The following is a 21,488-nucleotide window of genomic DNA, read 5'->3' as shown; positions in this document are numbered from 1 at the left end:
CGAATGAATGAATTTATTACCTCGGTGGTGTGCTCTTTTGTCAGGGGCTGTAGTATTATCAGGAAGGTAATGACAGTGCCCCAGCGTTGCTGTTTATGCTGTTGCTTTGTTTGGGGAAAAGTCTTATTACAGGTTTGTTTAATCTTGTCAACTCAGCAGACAGAAGAAAACATCTGTTTGATGTGATTTGGCGAGCCGTCCCGTTTTGTGTTCGGCCATAGGCGTTCCCACAGAGTTAAATAGCATGCTAGTGTGACATCCTGAGTCATTGTCTACTGTGCCTCCGAGCAGGCAGTGGTTAAATTTAACGGCCTGTGTCCTAGATCTGCTGCTGCACTAAAACTTCTACCTGATATCTAAGGGCACCCAGGCCTTCCAGCTCACCTCTCCTTCGGGGGATCTGAGTCGTCTCGGCTAGCTCGAGAGTGGGTTAGAAAGGTTGAGGTGGTGGGGATAGTTGAGAAAGAGCAGGGGGCAGAGAGGGATTACACCACTGGATGTGTTGCTTTTATCCTGGGAATGTAATCTGCCTTAATGCCCTGCGCTCACCCGGGGCAAGGCCAGCAGCTGCGCTCGTTTTTCTCCAGCTTTGCTGTCAGAATAAGCCGGGACTACCTGTGGGAAAACAGGCCTGCTGGAACCTCTCGTCTGCACCCGGGGATCTGGACTGGGCCCCTGCAGTTTATTGGGGGCCAATCCTCTTGAGACTCATGCAGACGGTGTGTGGCTGGGTCAACACTGTCTCAGCTGAAGTAAACAGACATAGCTCAGTCGCATCCTTAGTGAGAGGCGAAGGAAGTGAAAGTCAGGAGTTAAAAGGGCATCAGATCTGGCAGCTGCTATGCAATTTTACAAGTTTTTCAGCCATAGGAAGTACTTAAGTATTGTAATGTGTAAACAGGACTGGCGCTGGTGAGAACAAAGTTTACTGAGGACAGACATAAAGCAGCATTATGTTGAAGTGATTCATTTTGACTTTAATGTTTCCTTGCTGGTTAGAATAATATAACAAAAACCCAGAAGTGGGAAGGAAGGGGAGGAGGACTGAGTGAGCATTTTAATCTTAAAGTCAACTTTCAAGAATTAAACCGGCGTGTGTTTCCGTTTACTGAAATCTTACAACGAACACACATCAGGATCAAGGAACAGCAGACGTCTTAAAGCTGAGTCGATTCAGGGCATTGTGACTAATGTTACAAATAAGAATGTACAACACCTACGACAGGAATCTGGCAACTTTAGAACAGTTCAGATGTGAGCAGACAAGCTGTACGCAGAACTTTTCACTTTCTGTTTTCTCATGATGGATGCACATTGATACCATTTTGCTGCATTTCTCTTGTGCCACTGCAGCTTTTATGCCTAGGAAAAATGTGTTGGGCTCAACTGGAATAGAAAATATGGTTTCCCAGAGTATTTTATTTTCAATGGAGCGTGCCTAAAAGTCTCTTGGCTGGCAAGGGGCCTCATGCATTTCAAATCACTATGACCTTCTGTGGATTTAAGTCAGCCTGCTATATCTGGCCAGGCGCTCAACATCAGAGGTACATGAATGCGGAAGCAGTCAGATGGCAGTTTTCACTTTGTCTGGATTGAGGAAAGGTGTGCTGACAAAATGGGGCAAATGAGGTGTGATTTGAGGAAAGAAAAATCCTATGGGTGACTTGGGTGGCTGGTTCTGTTTGCGCCCTAAGGAGGCATAGAAGAGAAATCATGCACATCTTTCTCCCTGGCTCCCCATCCATAAGTGGTTCCGGCTGAGCTTGTTTCCATCAGCCTCTGGGCACGGGCTGTCTGTGATGACACTCTCCATCAACCCACAGAGGCAGTTAGTTAGTTGGGTTGCTCTCTCTTGCTGCTCTGCCCTGGTTTTCATCACAGTTAGTGTGAGGGACAGAGACAAACTTAAGTCTCTAAGGGCTACGAGGGGCTCATTCCACAGGCGGGGCTTCCTCTCCTCGGTGTCCTCGGCACACCTCCTTTCCATAATAAGGCCATAGTATCTGACTACATTTGTCCCTAGAGTTTAATAAAGATCAGTGCTGACAGGCAGTAAACCAACACAACCACCCACAAGCCTTCAGGCAAAGGGCAACAACCCCAGTCCTCCCACCTCTCCTCTCCTCTCCTCTCCTCTCCTCTCCTCTCCTCTCCTCTCCTCTCCTCTCCTCTCCTCTCCTCTCCTCTCCTCTCCTCTCCTCTCCTCTCCTCTCCTCTCCTCTCCTCTCCTCTCCTCTCCTCTCCTCTCCTCTCCTCTCCTCTCCTCTCCTCTCCTCTCCTCTCCTCTTATCCTCACTCGTGCAGCTTGATTCTTTCCACAGATGGAACTCAGGGTGAAAACCAAAACCGTCTCCCACTTGTACAGAACAATGGTCGAGGAGTCAGAGCCCTGAAGTAGCTCCACGCCTCTCCGCCGACGGGAATGCTTTGAACATTTGGATTGTGTTGATGCCGCACATTACATACTTATCTGAAGCAGTGTTACTCTTCACACCCACTTGCACCTGTCAGTAATAGATCATATGGATAATAAAAGAAACAGTATGGCTTTGGGGTTGGGAGCACTCATGCATCCTATGTTTCACTTTTTCTACCTTTATCCTTATGCACAACCTGTCAAGCAGTGAGCCCGAAAAAACTGAAAACTGTAAATTCTCCTCTTGAATAATTTAGTAAACACAATCACAATATGACTGACTTCGTTAACAACAAAGCAGCTGCAATATTGGTGATGAAGCTAAAAAATTGTCATAACATTATATTAGTATGATTGAACCGTTTTGGTACTTCAGAGATGCCCTGGCCTACAAATCATATTCTTCCTTCTGCAGCTTCCTCCTTTCAATCCATATCAAAAGACTAAATACAAAGCTGTGGATGTGACACTTCCATGATGTTTTTTTTTTTTTTTAAATATAAAGGCAGGCCATTTTTCCTAGCTTACATGCTGAAGCAGAGTAGAAAAGAGTCACATCCAGGTCTGACAGAATCTAATAAGCAATCGGTAATTCCGTCTGTCAGTCCTGTATTCAACCCTCCTATACTGTATGTCTGCAAACACCCATGATTTGGTAAAACCTGAACACCATGAGGTAGACTGTCTATGGCCTGAAAGCACAGGCAAGGAGTCAATACATGTTCTTTCAGACCACTTGAATTACAAAATACTGAAAGGTAACGTTGAATTTTAGACCTGTGATGCTAAAATCTATCAAGCACTGCGGCTTCAAGGGAACATGCTTGTTGGATATGGATCATAGCAAAAAAAGTATTACCATTTTTTTTCAGTAAAAATGAAATGGAAAAATTACTGTTCCAACTAAATTGTTCCTCATATTGCATCTGATTTTTTTTTGTTCATCATTCTGTCCTATCTCTACCTTTCGTGTGCTGTATTGTGTGGCCTCAATTTCATCATACCACCATCATTCTCCATCTCAGTCCCAACATCATCATCATCCTCATCATCAGTGCCATCATTCTCACAAGGCTTGTGGCCCTGACCCTTTATTCACTCCACTGGGCATAAAGCTTACAGACAGCTTTACAGGAGAAGCCCGCTCTCTAACCTCCAGAATGCTAACAGAATAGCAGATGGGCTGAGCTTTGTGTGTCTTTTTATTAGCTCTCCTAAATCAACACCTAACAATGCATGGAGAGAGAGAGAGGGGAATTGATTTCTTCCATCTACCACTGCCCTGAGGTGAGTAAGGGGTGGTCGAAGGGTAAAAAGGGCGAGGGGTGATAGAAGGGTGGAGTTGACTGGTTATGACTTTACCTCAATTTCCTGTCTAGGAAGCATGTACATGAAGCCAGGCTAGACTGTGAAAGTAGCAGCCGGCGGTGTTTTTGGTCGCTCCGTCTCACATTTCACTCCAATTTGTCACAGACTGTTTCATCTTATTTCAGCGGAACTGTCCTGTCTTGTGCATATATCCTCCCTCATCCTAAGCATAACACCAAAGATTGTTCATATGTCAGGATCTAGCAGCATTAGATATCTTTTTTTTTTTTTTTTCAAAGCTCCATCATATCTCTATCGTGTTTTTATCATAAGCCTCTTACATTTATATCCACACTCTAGCTTAAACCTTCAGTCAGCACCATATTGTACTTGATCTACCATCAGCCAGTTGCCAACCCATCAGAGTTTCCCATTTGTAGTCAGATTTATGGGATTTTCTACATCCTGAGAGTATTTCTTAGTGGTGCTCGCATCCTGCCTGTGACTGCCCATGTGTAAAGTCAGTAGTCAAGATAGTAAATCATTAACCAGTAGTGCTTAGTCGTCAACTTCAGACTAGAAATGCGCACAATCCTGTCCATAATTATTAATTAAATAAAGTAGTAACATGAATATTGTGTTCACGTGTTGTGTATAATTCAGTGTTACTGCTTTTTGGACTTATTTAACACATAAAAAAGTACAGATGATGAAGTATGTATAGTTTTTTTTAAGGCTCTAGAAGGTTGTGTGATAAATACTGAGTGTTGACAGAAGAAGGTGGACTAAAAGTCTTCATATTGAGCTGCTTTCATGGGAAGAGATTTAGAGCTTTTCCTCCTGCCTCTATGGTCTTGGTGTCTATTGGTTGAGCTGTATTAAGTGGCACTGCATTAGGCCAGTGGATTGTTGTTTCCCTGCTGCTTCACTCCTCGTGATCACCTCGGAGGTTCCTCGGAGCAACGGCCTCATAAACATTTATGTACGGGCTGTGGGCTCCTATCTTAGGCCACGACTCCACTGGGCAGGAGCCTAGTGCCCCTTTATGCCTCTTAAGGGATTTTCTTGTCTGTATGATTGTGTGTTTGTGTTTGTTTCGCTGAAATCCAGAGAAAGTGATGCTCCATCTTTGAATAGTTCCCTGATAGCTCTGTATGCCTCCAGCTTCCTGCGGGAGGTAGTTATTTTCACATTTGGTGGCTTATCGTATGTTTTCACGCTGAGTCACTTATCATATGTAAATTGTATGGCTTTGGGTGTTAAGAGTCTCCTCAGCTGTTGTTTTCTTTTGCAATTCTCCCAAGCAGAGACTGACACCCTAGGGAGCCTTCTTAGAGGTGAAGTGAAAGGACAAAACTCCACTGGACACCATCTCTACAAGCAGTAATAAGCTGAAATCTATTCTGTCGTCTTTATTTCCAAAGCTTTACAAAACAAATGAAAGGCACATTTCTTATTTTGTTTTTACGGAGAGCCTCTGTGGGATCTTCCTCTGATCCCGCTGAGCCCGGTTTCAGAGTTTCCTCCTTGTGTTCTGAGCTTGTTTGGTCTCATCTCTCCAGCAGACATTGAAATAAGCACATGTTTCATGAACCTGATCAGCAGTCTTAAGTTGCGTGCAGGCAAAGCAACTCAATCTAAACAAACAACCATAGCAAAAAGGAGGAAGTGGTTAAGACAGGGAGTGAGGGTCCCTGGGGACAGTGAGGGACCACACTGCTAGCGCACCACTGATGTGCCTGGAAAATGTGAACAGCATCCAGGAAATCCTTTCAAAAGAACAGATAGTTAGATATGCTTGAGATGTATTTTGTGCCTAGTTTAAAGCCCCCATGTTGTGTGTGGTTCATCTACAGGACCCTGGGTATGCAACTTTCCTGTTCGAGCAGCTCCAGACCTCTGGGAGCCATGAAGTGGGGGTCAGCTGTTGCCAGGTGTGCTCCACGCCTCTTCACCAACTAAGGAAGGAGGCTCTCCAGACTCTCCACACCCCTGTGCTCGCCTTCAACTCAGACATGGCCGCCCTGTCCACCACATCCTTTCTACCGCAGCCGTCGAGGTACACCATGTCTTCCTCCAGCGTCCACACATCCAAACAGCTGTCCAAAGGCCAACCAGGAGGCTCCTCTTTGCTGCCTCTGGGGGAGAGACACAGGGTGCCAGGCTGGTCACAGAGCCCTGCGGTCTCTTCAGGGTCAAAGACTAGTGTCCAGGTGACGGTGGCAGGGGGGCAGCTCACTGGGTCCCTGAGCGCTGTTACCATCCAGGCACAGCAGTACCTCGAGGGCATGTGGAGCATTTCCAGGGTCAACAACTTCCTCCCGCAGCCTAAGCCGGTATGTTGCTAATAAAGCCCTTTTCACCCCTGTTCATACATTTTGGTGCCAGGTTTTTAGAACCCCAATAAATATAGCAGTCCAATTATAATTATACAGTTATAGGACTATGAAACCTTGTTCAGACCAAAGATTTATGAAAAAGTTGAAATATAAAATTACTTACACTATGCCAATCTGCAGTTTTATTACCCCTTGGTCATCTTCTGGCTGAAAAGGTATTGTAATCGTTTTATCGTCTGTCTGTCCATCCGTCTGTCCATTCAACGGCACAATTGCATTATCTGAAGAATGCATTGAGATATCGGCACCAAATTTATACTGTGGATGCATCTTGGCATGGAGCAGAAGCCTATTGAAAATAGGTGACCTTGACCTACTTTTTCAAGGTCAAATGGCCTTGTGCCTTGTGCAGTTATAATATCTGAATACTTTCAAATATAAATATGTATGTAGTAGGTTTTACACAAAGACAATCTAATCTAAATTATAGGGCAGTAACTTCCAACAGAATCTTACACTATATTTGGCCAAGGGGGATTAAAAGTGCACAACACGTTATGTTTCTTATTTATACACATCAATAATCAGGTTTGACCAGGTGCAAACATTACATACTGAGTCCCAGTTACACTTTATCAAGAATAAATCATTCTGTCACAATCATTAAATGAGAAGAGGTACAAAATATTTTATTCCAACTTTATGGGTAACAGTGTATATCTATAGAAATAACAAGCCAACTCACTGATATTGTGTATTGTTTTCATAGGAATCTCTCCTTGTATCTCCATTCTGATTTTGGAGGAGGATACAGTTTTAAAATATGAATGATAGTGAGTTGCTTGCTACAGTTGTATTTATGAAAGAGCAGCTCTTTCATTTAGTTTCCCCAATAATTACACTGCTTATGGCTGAACTGCTGATAGATTCTGAGATAAATATACACTATATGAAACTACACAACAGTTAACAAACTGACTTTCTGGTAATTATCTGTAGGAATAATGTTAAATGGTTTAAGTTGCAACTACTTGGGTTTCTGATAAATTTCCTTACACTCTTTACACAATATTGTAACGCTTATCAGGTCAGGTCTTGTAAGTACAAATGTTTAGACCTTTAGATGAGATGAGACCCTGCAGAGAATGTGTGTGTCAGAACTCAGCGGGAGTGCTGACCTCTCATTCCTCAGTAGTCAAGGAGCCGGAGTGATCTGAGGTCAGAGGTCATCGCAACACTAATCTGCTGACCTCCTCCTCAAGGGCATTTCAAATGACCACCCTGCAGAGTGTCCATAACTCTTCCTCTCATGTTGGATAAGCATTAGTGTTTGCTGTGTTTGATGTCTGACAGACTGAAAGGGTCGGTTTATCACTCAGTATCATGGGACCTAATGGCGTCTCTACCTCTTGCCATATTAACTTTCCTCTTGAAAGCACAAGCATTTTGGGCACCTGAGGGTGTGTTTTGTGGTTACTGTTGTGAGCACCATTTCTAATGATTGGACTGATTGTTGTTGAGGAACATCTGGTCTCAGACCTGCTGACGAACCTATGTGACATTCTACACCAGACAGACCAAACAGCATGAGCCAACACAATTTAGTCCAGTGTTGTCTCTTTTATTTATAATCTGTAGCCAAGGACTGTAACCCACAATGGGTTTACCATTCAGTTTTATTTAAATAGAAACAGCAGTCACAATATCCAGTTCAACACTGATAAAAGAAGATTTTTCAGTTTTAAAATAAATAATAATACTAAGACAACACAGTAGAAAAGAGGATCCTGACAAAGGTTACAGCACAGTGTGGGACAAATTAATGAATTCCCCACTCACCCAAATTATGTGATCACACCCAGATCCCACTACCCTTCTGCAAACACTGAGGAGAGACAGGAGGACCGGTGTTAACATCACAGACACAATGTCTTAAAGATCACAAGAGGGAAAAAATTACAAAATGAAGAACTCTAGAGGATAATAATTTGCACTTCATTGGAATTTTAAGAAGACAGAGAAGACAGGCAAGAGCACTGAATAAATACATACTATAGCAATGACACACACCTCTAATATCCTTATCAATAAGTACCAGATTTAAGTCCACACAAACCTAGGCAACTGTGTTCACTTTCTAAGTAAGTAGAAAACAAGACAGTCGGTTAATTTTTCTATCCTCTCTCATAATGTACCTCAGAGGAAAACATCTGGCTTCTGTTGTCAGCTGTTCAGAAACACATTTAATTTGCAAAAAATTCTATTTTTCTAAGCTAAAAAACACAACCTTTTTATATACTGTACAATGTTGAAACTCAAACTGTGGCTTAGCGATGCTGAACAGCATATGCATGTTTAGATAGCTGCTTTGAATCAGCCATAGAGGTCTACTACACCCAATGCATCCTCTTAGCACCTCCCACTTACACATCCATTTCCTGATCTTCACCTGTCTCACAATAAATACTAAAAACTACTAGCAGATGTAAATAACAGATTTTGGTCACAATTCTGCTGAAAACTGCAGCCTGTTACGGATCTTGGCAGTTTTTTTCTTTCCTCTCTGTGTGAAAAGTGAAGACAGATTTTTACTCCTCCCTTTAGAGATGGTTTATGGGACGCCATCAAAAGCTTTTAACTGCATGTATGTTATCCAGAGCAAATCAAACGGCCTGGCACAGAAGGGAGCGGCTGACTTGTACTCTCCATCTATGTGTCTAAAAGCAATTAGTGGCCCTTAGAGCTGGGATGAGTTGCTCAATGCCACATAGCTGAAACTGAAGCCACACAGCAAGGAGAATGTCCCTTCAGGACATAAAGACACAAATACAGCAGATGTGTGTTATTTTCTCAAGCTTGTTTCTTTCATTAAAACCAGATCCTTCAAAATGACAAAAACCCACATCAGCTCTTGTGAGTTGGGAGTTGCACTGTGCTGAAGGCAAAAGCTTTAATTCATGATTCCCACTTGGTTTTTTGTGGGGGAAAGCATGCAGTGTTGCTCAGACAGGGAAGCAGAGATGGACTGTGTATGTGTCAAGCAGGGAGCCTGGGGCTCTCCCACACACAGTCCATTATAGGGCACCTTGAGTCTCTCTTTTGGGAAAGGCTCTGGTTAACATCTGGAATGATGTTTGTGGTCATTGGAACTGAAAGTATCGGCCTCCCTCTTTACACATGTCTGGCTCTGGCTCGTATGAGTGCAGCTTCTTGGACTGGTTGTGGCAGGTAGACAGAGACTCCAGCACCTCCACAATCTGAGACTTAATTTCTGTTGGCTGTTTAAGTAATTAAGTAGAAATCTGTGTACCATTTAAATGCAATTGTACAACTAAAAAACACAGAAATTGATTTGAATTTGTCATTCCTCCTTCACTCAATGCAATCCACAACCACACATGTGCTAATCTATAATGAACAAGTGCTCTTGACCCATAAAGATTTCCGTTATTGGCCCATGTGCTGCCTGCTACCAAGGCCTAATTCAGTGCCACCAATTTGAAGCCAGGCAGATGATCTTGGCTACTGCTCCTTTGGTGCAGCTGGGCTTGCATGGCAGTGTGCCATGTGTAACCAAATGAAACAAGAGAAGAAGAGGATACACAGATTAAATGGCAGTAAAATTCCCTCTTTTGCCTAAAAATGTGTACAACTGTAATTTTTTACATGCTTACATTTTCCTCATGAGGTATATTATAAGTTGGAGGTAGATTCTCACCTCACCTGCTTTCTGTTGGTTGCAGTGGACAGCCAAGCACGACAGTCGTGATTAGCAGGGCTGTTTTCACTTCAGTAATTGTCTGTTGGCCGCTAGGATCATAGGTCAAAGAAAGTCTTGTTACACCCAGTATCTGGGGGGAAGATAGTAGGACACTGGGCTACACTGCTCACTTCAGACTTCAGTGGAAGCACTCTCTAGAACTATTTTCTCCATGTCTTTCACACACACGCACACACACACACATGCACGCACACACACACATACACATACACACACACACACACACACACACACACACACACACACCACACACACACACACACACACACACACACACACACTCACATCCCTTCTTTTCAATTATGTTCAAGTGTTTCTCACTTTGTCTCTCCCTCCCCCTGTCTTTTCTTTCCACTGCTAAACCAAGGCTAAGGGATCAGGGAGTGCTGGGGGGTTAAAGGGTGGAAGGCCAGCTCATTAGTGGCTCTCAGTGCAAACGGCCGGGCACACATGGCTCCACTGACGCAGCCTAATTACCTGACCAGGGGATAGATTGTACTTTTCAGCCAAAATCAGTGCCAGTCCAGGTCCAAGGATACACAGAGAAGCTTAGCTGAACAGCTTAAATCCCCAATCTTAATACATGAGGGAATACTCTTTGATAGGCACTGTTATGTGCTGAGGTGTGTGTGGGTACATTCATATAAGTGTTTGGCTTTCAGTATATACATTTTGTGCTAATTCCCAAACCCCACTGTTGACCAGCTGTCCCCTGTTTGCTCCTAAAATCTGGTGCTACTTAAAGCTACCACAGTGCTGGCTCAATCAGTATTAAATTTGATGGGCTATACACATCAGCTTCCTGTACGGGTGCAAGTGAAGTGCTCTAGTATTTCGTGCCAGAGTGTAATGGGTCTACTTCCCTGGTATGCGCTGAGTTCCTAACCCGTCACCGACACCAGCATAGTGTTAGGCTTTCCGCTCTGGCGGCTGCATGAGGATCTGTATTTGGCTCATTTCAGTTTGCAGCTAGTTTTTCCATCCTGTTCTTTTCAAGCCATAACTTCACACATCACAGCTTGATATGTCTTAGCCTCAATGATGAAGTCTCAAGAGAGCAGATCCAGACCCCCGAAACAAGACTGGTTTCTCAACTCTGATAACAAGCCCAAAAGAGCAAAATGGGAATGGGAAAGCTGGAATTCATGAAGACAATATACTGCTGGTCTACTGTTGAAATATAAACCATTATTGAAAGTTTTATGTGAAAAGATATCCGGACTTTAATATAGCTACACTTTGTTATGAAACTAAAGCTAAGAGTGGTGGCACTCTGCAGAGCAAAAGCCAAACCTCTCATGTGAATGTCAGAATGTAATGTCCTCATATCCTGATGTATAGCATTCACATGTCAGGCTTGGCATATATATAGTTCAGCTGTCAGCCTCTACTGACAAATGGCAGATAGGGGAAGGCCACACACTTTATAAAAAAGATTGTAAAGGATGTTATTTTAGTTGCCAAACATGAATCTAGGGCAAACACTGAGGTGGTAAATATGCAGAGGGCCTGAACTGTGTTTATAATACATACTCTGTCAAATAGCTTTGTGGCTGCAGTGCTGCGTTGTGCTCAATTCAAGGTCGTTTTTGATTACACAATGTTCAGGTGTCACTGTTATAAATGTTTTCAGCAAAACTTCAGCCTTTATTTATTTAATTTCTGATGCTGGAACCCACAAAACCGGTTCTTGTCAGCTCATATTGATCATTGTCCCGCAGGATAAACTAGCGGCTCCGGAGAGGATTAACCTTTCATCAGTATGGTGACTTGAACTATAGCGCAGCCTCAGAGTTGAATATAGGCTTGTATAATTAGCTCTCTGCACTCCTTCTCCTGCACTATTAGCCATCAGTGAACCACTTAAGGAAAACACATAGTTACTTAATCTAAACCCACTGTGTTGGTAATGAAACTGTTGTATCTGTTTTTAGGCACCTTGCTGCAGCACATGCATGACAAATATGAAGACACACACATGATAAAAGCCATTATAGTTTGGCATTAGTTACCAGAGCCCTAAGGCCGATGTATTTTTTTATTGCTGTTCACAATAACCAGCCTTCCAAAGCAGGGTGTGCACTTGCAAGCCCAGTTTTGGGATCTCATAAACATGTTGTCTACGGAGCAAATCGCACGTCGCACACTGATGTTGAATGTTTACCTGTTACTGTGGAGGCTTTATGATAGTTCAGGAATTTTGAGGGTGTGCATTGGATTGCTGAGCATTTCAGATTTTTCAGTATTCACTATAAAAAGAGTTGGTCCTTCAACACATTACCATAAAGTGATAGAATAGAGAGACAATAAATTCCATGCCATACGTGCATTACAGTTTAACATATAGCTGTACACAACAATTAGATAGAAACATTGGTGCTTTGTCAAACACAATGTTTGTCACATGGTTAATTTACTTAATCTTTTGAGTCTCTAAACCATAGTGGAAACGCAGACAACCAGTGGTCTGGAGGAAATTTTCACTACCTGGCACTAGACTTCTGAGATGACATTTTCTGGATCTTTTGGTGTAAACATTTTGATACGGTGTAGCTCCACCTGAAGTGTGACAAGAACCAAATTAACCACAGAGGTGCACACATACTCAGGGTGAAGTAAATGCTGCTGATTTAATTACTAATTAAATGTGGGTTATCGCTTAATTACAGAGGACTACAACCAGACAACCTCAAGAGTGTTGCCAGAATCGATGACTGGTCCAGTAGCCTTGGTGTTCTGTTGGGAGCTTTCTGCTGTGCATACTGCTGACTCCCGCTAACCAGAGCTGGATGCAGCAGCTGCCCATCCATCTGTGGCAGAGTAGGGCACAGGGGTAGTAAATGGACTGGAAGGAAGGCTGGCAGAAGTGGTAAAGCCTCTAAGTGGTAGCTGTGGTCTTATCTCTGTATCTATGTGTCAACAGGGCCAGAGTTTGATCAGTGGTGCAGACATGGATGTCACAGCATCAGAGACCCCAGTCACCACCATGACCACCATCACCACCAGCAGCAGCAGTAGCAGCAGCAGCAGCAGCAGCAGCACCCTGACGCCCTGCAGACTGAGGAGCTCCAGCCAATCGGGACTCCCAGCACCCATCTCCAATACATCCACCTCCCCCTCTCCTTCCTCATCTGCAGCCTCCTTCTTCATTAGGTAAGCACCTCCCCCATCGCGTCAAATTACACCCGTGTGTTTAAATTACAGCTAAATTCGATTAAGCCGTTGATGTCAGATTGTGGCGCTGACTGTTTGTGCGAGCTTGTGCTCACCTGCATGTATTCAGGCGACAGTGTGTGTAGGTGTACATGAGGAAAGCTCCACAGGAGATTTGCACAGACTCGCCAGCCAAAGGTCGTCGTTCATGGTGTTAACTTCAATGTGGGGCACCCATTCGAAGATGTTGTTTTTGCCATGCTTGAATTATTGCACGCGTTTGAGATATGCATCATCTTCAGACTAAATGAACCTTTAGTACAAGCACCAATGCCCATGAATGGATAACACACATTCATAATTCCATATAAGGAAGGAGTGTCTCACGAAGGGGCTTAGGTTAAAGTCAACTATTGTCCTCAGGTATTTCATGTTCTGTTTTTTTCTTTTTTTTTTTTTTTTTCAGATTCATTTTCAAGCTACACTTTGGATTTTGCAGTTTCAGGCGTCTACTCACTAAATACTCCTGGAGCTTGTATTTCAGTGTCTATTTCAGACCTCGTGTATCTAAGGCTTGAGGGAGGTTCTTTTAGCTGTGCTTGGCTCCTGTGTTGTTGTTACCCCGGTGAATACATCACCCTCTCCAGGCTGGTGCATGGCCGGTGCTGTGCGCTATACTGTCATTGATAAATTCCCTGGCAGGCTGGTCAGTGCATACATTCCCTGGCCTCTTCTCTCTGAGGAGTGCTGTGCTATAATGAATGTTGATGAAAAGGAAAGCTGGCTGAGAATGATGAAGAAGAATGATGCATAGGACCATTGAAACTCTGCACCACAGGAGGTGGAGAAATCTGGTGAGGAGACTTGTGGAGTGTGACAGGAAACCCATAGGGGATCAATGCTTAGCTTTTCTCCAGGCAGCCCAAATGGAGTTCTTCTTGCCAGCTTTACCAGGGAAAGAGTTTATCAGTGGGACCATGAGGCCTTTCCTTTGGTTGAGGGGACTTTCCTGATCCTCCACTTAATATGCAACTTCCTGTGTGTCCCGCTTCCCATCACAAGTGGCTGCACCACAGTGAGATACAGCATAATGGTAGATAGGGTTAATTCCTGACACTGATGTATTGGTTCTAATGTTTTCTTTGGAGCTGAGCTCAAACAGACTGAGGATAGAGCAGTGTCTGGCCAGCTAGTATGGGCTAAATGCAGGAAAAAAGAGGGAGGTGGACTTGTTTTTTCCCCTGTAGCATGCTCTGGTGGGGCAAAGGGGTGGAGGTGGAAGTAAAGTGAAGGGCTCCACCTTTCGTTTTATCCCAAAGATAATGCGCTGCCAAGAATGCAGTGTTTTACTTGGCCCAAAGAAACACAATGATTTAAACAGCATCACATTCCGCAGATACAGAAAAGGGTGGTGGAGATGCACTGGGCTTGATTTGCAGCACACCCACATCCTGGCCCTTTGCAGCTGTTGCCTGCAACAGGAATATCATCATCATCATCATCATCCATCATCATCATAATCTTATTGTCTCTGATCTCTTTTTGAATCGCTGCTCATCAATGCTAAAATGTCCTTAAAAGATGGAAAAAGACTGAGTCAATCAACATATTTTCTTGATTTCTCACTATCCTGATTGTTCCTGAATTAGAAAAAAAGAGAGAGTGAGACAGAAATGAAATTAGCGTCCTTCATCTGTTAGCCTTGATTGAAAACCCATATCTGATTAGTATTCCTTTTTGTTCTCGAAAGATACAATTAGTGGGATGCATGTTTAAATCCTGGGAGCCCAGGACGTAGGAGCAGAATAACCAAACAGCACTTTCTACCCCAATGGAGTGGAGAAGGCTCCTCAGACACTTGTCTGACATTCACTAACACCGTTCCACCCTGAGATGAAATTTTAATTAGAATGCAATTAGAAAGACTCTGGCTGCTTTAGCTAGTCTGGTGCTGAGAAAAAGAAGAGTGTGATGAACGAAAGCCATTCATTGTTTAATTTAACATTGGAAAAACAAGTCAACCGTTCAGCTAGTTAAAAAAAGCCGTTTAATTTGTTTCATTCAAAATGTCTATTCAGTTGAGAAAATCATTTCAGTATAAATGACAGTTTTACAGTTATATAGCTGAACAGGTCAGTCACATCTTAACCAATTCCCCTCTTAAGAATTAGTCAGTTTTTCAGTGAAATTAACTATTTTTCCCAAAAAGTATTCAATTGTATTTTTAAATTGATTAATTCTTCTAATAATGAGTTTTAAGTTATAAGAGCGAAGCATTCAGTTTGAGTTGGTTAGTTAATGGTCACATGAGAGAAGCTATAGCAAGAATTTACTGACCTATTTCATTTTAAAGTAATGCTTTTACTGCAATACATAATGCATATTTTATATATAACTTATGTTAATTAAACATTTTGCGAGCTTTAAGTACATTTAATGGAGACTAAATTAATATTCCTCTTAACACATCATCATTTTAGAGAGCAAATCATTAATTTGGAAGAAGTAGTTTTTAATTTCAGTTCAGATTTGCACACATGAATATTAATCCTTGTACCTGGCAGACTGTGCAGACTAATGAGAAACCTAAGGTGTGTTCACTCTTCAGGATTGTTGCCCTTAGATGCCCTGCAACAATGAGTACTATCTTGTATTTTCAGAAAATACACAATGTCTGGTCACACACTGGTTTTCTACAACATAAAATACTACTTCTGGCAAATTCCTGTTATAAAATGCTTTCTTCATCCTGCTTCCTGTTCTTGGTAATTATGGAAAATAGCCTGAAACAAAGATGACCTCAGGTCAGTAATGACCAATTGGCAATTAGACTGACTATACAGTCGCAGGAAGACAGGAAGAGTCAAAGGTCAAACTCTGACCGGATGGTATATGTAGGTGTGTGCATGTGTGCATATTATTATGTGTGCACGAGGGGGGCAGGGGTAATGAATTTAGAGCCATGTGTTCTGCTCACTAGCACGTTAAGCACTGATTGCCTTGTGACAGAGCATATGATTAGTGTATTGACATGGTGTTGTGTAATGAAACCAGGTGGAGCTCGCAGCGGGGTCTAGACTGTGTGGCTAACTGCCGCCTCTCTGATCCGTCTCCCCATCTTTCTCTTCCATTAACACCTGCTGATTGTGACAGTGTATTTATTACCCACTAGGCCCATGGGATTGCTCACTGCACACCACAGGGAGAAGTAGACTGCTCAGTTTGTGGCCCCGGTATGTTATTTCTGCATGACAGCATAAGACTGTTTCCATGGGCTATTGCTGGTCCCTTGTTTGTGTTTATTTGGAGGGAGGTTAGTTCTTCAGTCACATTGCTACCTCATACTAATCATACACAGGAGAGGGACCATTTACACACTTTAAAGGGAGATAAAGACCTTTGAGACAGAACAGGAGTTGAAAAGTCATTGTAACCTGCGGAGGTGGCACACATTCTGGCAGCCATGCTGTTGCAGGGGCAGGGCAGACAGCTGTTTGTAGGAATGCAGCCCTGGAGGGGTGTCAGGAGGAAGTGGTTTTATGGTCGTCCATCGCCGCCCTGCAGCTGCTGCCCAGGTGAGTGTTTGTGCAGTAATGACTGTGATTGTGGAGAAGGAATCCTCCTGTAATTGTGGCAGCAGGGCCATTTAGCCTCTGTTCTCCTGCAGCACAAGACCCTGCCTTTGTGTCAGCACTCGCTCTGCCCTTCATCCCCAGGCCCCGCTGAGTAACCATAGAAACAAGTCATTAGCTTGTGGGAATAAAATGTGACTGATTTTTCTTTCAAAAGTGGAGATTGGAAATCAGGAAGTTGAAATAGGCCTCTCAACAAGGCTGGACTATAATTTAGTCAGAGGGAGGCACAACCTCTTATTCAACATGCAACAGTATGTTGCTCAAGTGGCTGTTCACACTGTTAATAAACACCTGTTGGATGGTTTACTGAACTCTGTTGTCCAAATAGTTTATAATATAATTACTGAATTTTCCATTAGAGTCTTGGCTGCCAAATGCTTCCTGTTTGTTTGTAAAGAGGCGACAGTTGGGGTGTGTATTGCTTGAGGAAAGGGGTAAGGTTACGATAGGTAATCAAAAAGAAAACAAGCAGTGAATGAAATAAACAGATTAATTAAAAACAAACCACAAGCATGAAAACTAAGTAAAAACTAAACAGAGCAATGCCACATGAACTAAAATGAACTTTTAGTTTTCAGTTTTCAATTCAAACCTTAACTTTTGGTTTAGCTTCAGATGCTAATAGATGCTAATATCCAAGTTCTGCTACAGATCGAGCAATGAAAAATTGTTCAAGATGTTCAAGAAACATAAAATTCTGGGCCCACATAAGCAGTCTTCCTTGATCTATGTATTTGGTGTAGAGGACTGTGTTTTTTCAATATCATCACCTTGACTTCAATACCTTCAATACTTAAACAATATCTTTTTGATACCATTTTCCAATTTTAACAAATATATCACAATACTGATCATGGTGCAAAGTTTTAGATACTTTAATCATCATGATCTTATAGCTGAAGTTATTCTCCTTAGCTTTTTTTATGTACTTTGCCTAATTTTTAACCTCTGAATGTGATGGTAGATCACCTGGCATCAACATTACTGTCTTTTAAAGCGCATCGTGGACCTTTTAAATCTAGTTACTTAGAAATATAAAATGCAAACAACAATGAACTTTTAATTCCAGGCCTGTCCAGGGGTTCCTTCCACTGGGGTATTAGGTATTCAGCTCCACTTTTCCCAACACTACCACATACCAAGAATAAAATATCTTTGCACACTGTGGGACCTTTAAAAATGGTGCTTTTTGGTAAATTATATTTGATGTCATGCACTCTTCCCATCTTTTTAAGCTTCTATAAATCAATACTTTCCTCATAATAAAGCACACTATAGAGTCTGCATTCCCAGTAACTTCTGTCATAGTGTGAACCATAAAGAGAGGCCTGAGGCTGACAAAGCAGGACACTGCTGTGGTTGGTTTGTTCTGGGACTGATAGCAGGGATCTGGCAAATACGCAGGGGAGATTATGTGGAGCAAAAGGATCTACTGCACACGCTGGATCTGGCTCACATGGCAAAGAGATAAAGATACGGAGTGGGACTGTAGCTATCTGGGACGAATATGTTTAGAAATGTTATCATTCTCAAAGTGTGCTCAGACTGATGCTCCATTCTGACAGCATAAGGCACAGGAGGTCTGTGCCCGTGGAGAAGAATATTGGATTCACTACCATGGGAGTCAAGTAAGTTACATTGCACTCAGACAACAGTGAGCTCACTTGACTGTGTGTTTGTGGTGTATGTGCAGGCAAATGTGTGTTTGTGCATCTGTTTTTGAACATTCTGCTCACTGAGCTGTGCTGTCTATTGTTTTTCTTTTCTCTAGATTTCCCTCTTTCCTTGTTGTCATCTTATCTTTCTTTCTGTGTCGCTCTCTTTTCCGCTTTGTGGAATGTGCAGTTTTGTGCAGTTGGAGTTGGACTGTCTGCTCCCTGGAGGTGAGAGGGTAATGGTTTTGTTGTCAAGCCACAGTGAGACAGATTCCTCTACCAGAGCAGGAGTGTGAGCAGAATGTATAGCATAGCAGAAAACATGCTGGCTCCATTTTGAGGAAACAGTCGCAGAGGAGCTAAACTGTTAATACCACCTCAACCTCCACATCATGACAAATGACAACTGATTCCTATCAATGTGTTGAATCTGAATAACACATGTCCAGGGCAGTGAATGGCTCATCAGAAGTATCGCGGGTGGTAGAGGGGATGGTTACTCTCTGGCATTTGTCTTTGTTTACAGTTGGATAAAACACCAGCTGGTACTTTCCTGTCATAATCAGACTGATGGGACTAATGGCTGCCTCAGTGCAGTGGCTGACACAGTGGCAGCAGCTGAGGCTGTGATGGGGCTGCAGCCTGTGGATAAGCCCAGGTGCGACTCTTGTGCTTGTCAGCCTTGGCGCCGCCAAAGCTGAGGTGTTGATGGAGTGTCAGCCTGGCGTTGCAGCCTCAGGGATCTTCATCCTCAAGTGGCAACATCCCACTACCCTGATCCACTCTCTCATTCACCCTCAGATAGTAATATGCTGACTCTGGGTGACTCATAAGTCTCCATGTTTCTCAACAGTTTCCTGACATGATGATACAGATTGTATCTCTGCTGTACTCAACATTACAATGGAGGAAACCATGTTCAGCAGCCTGGGTGACACTGTGCAAGTATAGGGGTATATCTTGGATATCATGTGATGTTCTGTTTGCTGTAGTTCACATAATCTATTTCAGACAGATTTGCTGCACAGCTGGTCTTATCAGTCTAGTGTTGGGCTGTGCGACATTGCAATATACTCTACACATCTACACTCTGTTGTTTATTTTGTTATGTCACATATCACACTGTCATCATTTAGGGGCCACTTTATATTCTTTAACAAATGACACAAGCCAGCATGGAGGGGAGTGAATGTGACACAGATTGGATTTATTGTGAACAAATGAAAAAGTCCAACCAGCAAAGACAAGATGAGGAACTGTTTACATCTTTTACGTTTTTGACTTTTATACATTCATATTTTGTATTGTGTTACATGCTTAATTGAAAATTTGCATTAAAGTCCTTAATAAAAGGAGAAAAATAGTCAGAAATCTAATATGAGTAAGTATGTTATTCACTGAATTCACAGATATACTAGATCATGATATGTATCGCTATCTGGATATAAAAATAGATTTTGATCGTATCACACAGCCCTGCAGTGGTAGATTCTCTTGCCTTACTCTCCCAAGGGACACGATAATATGGTGTGATAGTGTTGTGCCCTCTGCAGAACCACACTGATGGGCACTGTTGTGACGGAGAGAGTGGAATCACTTGAGCCTGTCATCATAAATGGCAAACATCTCCAGTGATAAGGAAAAGAAAAGCAGAGCGTTAGTGGCAGCCTGCAAGAGGGATAACCCTGTGGCCTTTCCCCTTGCTCCCTCAAATAACTCCCTGAGTCAGGAAGTCTCTGGCCCACTCACAGAGCCCGGAGGGGGGCACTGAAGGGGGCTCGTTTGCTAGAACTGAAAAACAAAGGATTGAAACGCTGACTCAAGCCTGTGTACTCACCCTGGGTCCATGTGTTATAAGCCCTGTGGGGAAAGGGGACGGCACCACCATCTAGTCCTGACAGATTCCTTTCACATGTGGAGGAATGAGATGTAGTGCACAGATCTCTGTCCTGTGTGTAACTTCCATAGGCCTCTCTTTGTGTTTAATGCAGTGGTAGCGCTGATCAAAAAGGCCAGGTTGTGTGGGACTATTCACATGTGGGCAGGAGGTCATGCTCTCAGCATCAATCCATTTCCAGCTCTATGTTGGCAGCCCACGTCAAGCATTCCTCATTCAGCTGTATAATGGCTCTAATAGTTGCCCACAGGGCTCTATGATCACTACATTAGTGTTTAGTTATCATGCTTTAGTCAGTGATTCTCCAACTTCCAGCCTTTCGAATAGATATTATGCCTCACGCCTGTGGGGACTGGGGGATGCCATCCAAATGCCTTTAGTGTCCCTCAGTGAAAGGTGTCATGCAAATGGAGTCTATTATCTTCAACATTACAGCCACAGTCACTTCTTCTGTATTCTAGTGGCACAGTGTAAGAGTGGGGTGGAATAAGAAAGAGTCAAATGTAATAGCTGGTTGAGGGGAATATGCACTGAAGAATTTTATGACCTATTGTGTGCACACCCAGAATAGAGCCCCTGGCCTCTGCTCCCATGAGCCTTTATGTCCTATAATCCGTAGAAACAAAGATGGCTTCTGGTGAGCTTCTCAGGCATTATCGCCCCTCAGTGCACAGCTTCACTTCAGCACTGGCCTTGGATTCCACATGAATTACAAATGGATCCCTAATCAACGCTAGTAATAGTAGTTAATTTCCCCAAACGCTAGTGCTTTGTGGTTTTGTGTGTTTTTTTTTTTTCAAAAACGCATGACACCCTCCATCGTTTTATGTGAAAGGCTCAGATTTTACAGATGGAGGTCAAATTACCACTGAGGATAGGGCTTTTGTCAGGACAGGTGGTTTACTCTTTACCTCATCACCCACAACCTCAGTTGTCAATATATTTCACAATCAGCACACCACCGCATCATTTGTCTTTACCTCTATTGGGAGATAGCCTGGCTGGTGGCTGGATGAAATTGTTAAATCAGCCAAACAGTAATAGTGGGGATTAAAAATGGTGAGTGACTGATGAAACAGCTTATACTGGCAGTAGAATTTACTGTTTGCAAATGTGAAAAAAATTAACCACTGGCTACATGCAAAACGCACGATAATAAACCCTAATAATGCTTAGTAATAGTGCTTAGTATTTATTCCACATCATATTTGTTTACATCTGAGTAGAAAATGAGAAAAGATTAAAAGGTATTTTGTGGATATTGTGCTTCAGACCTTTATGACACAAACTGCTACGTATCAAAC

At 42.8% G+C, this 21,488-nt stretch overlaps 1 protein-coding gene across 3 annotated transcripts in view; it reads left to right on the top strand.

Moving 5' to 3' along the window:
• kif26ab (kinesin family member 26Ab) overlaps positions 1 to 21,488 on the top strand; it is an 81,719-nt gene that overhangs the window by 27,998 nt on the left and 32,233 nt on the right. For 2 of the 3 annotated variants that reach the window (XM_030126258.1, XM_030126259.1), the window contains exons 3-4: positions 5,581 to 6,060; positions 12,768 to 12,997. In XM_030126258.1, coding sequence (XP_029982118.1) covers positions 5,581 to 6,060; positions 12,768 to 12,997 — 710 coding nt within the window. Of the gene's footprint in view, positions 1 to 5,580; positions 6,061 to 12,767; positions 12,998 to 18,134; positions 18,261 to 21,488 lie in introns of those variants that run through there. The other variant, XM_030126260.1, reaches the window with a different exon arrangement.

Source organism: Sphaeramia orbicularis, chromosome 22, assembly GCF_902148855.1.
Source record: "Sphaeramia orbicularis chromosome 22, fSphaOr1.1, whole genome shotgun sequence".
Lineage (NCBI taxonomy): Eukaryota > Metazoa > Chordata > Actinopteri > Kurtiformes > Apogonidae > Sphaeramia > Sphaeramia orbicularis.
The sequence above is the reverse complement of the archived record's forward strand: the minus strand, read 5'-3'. Positions and strand labels throughout refer to the sequence as shown.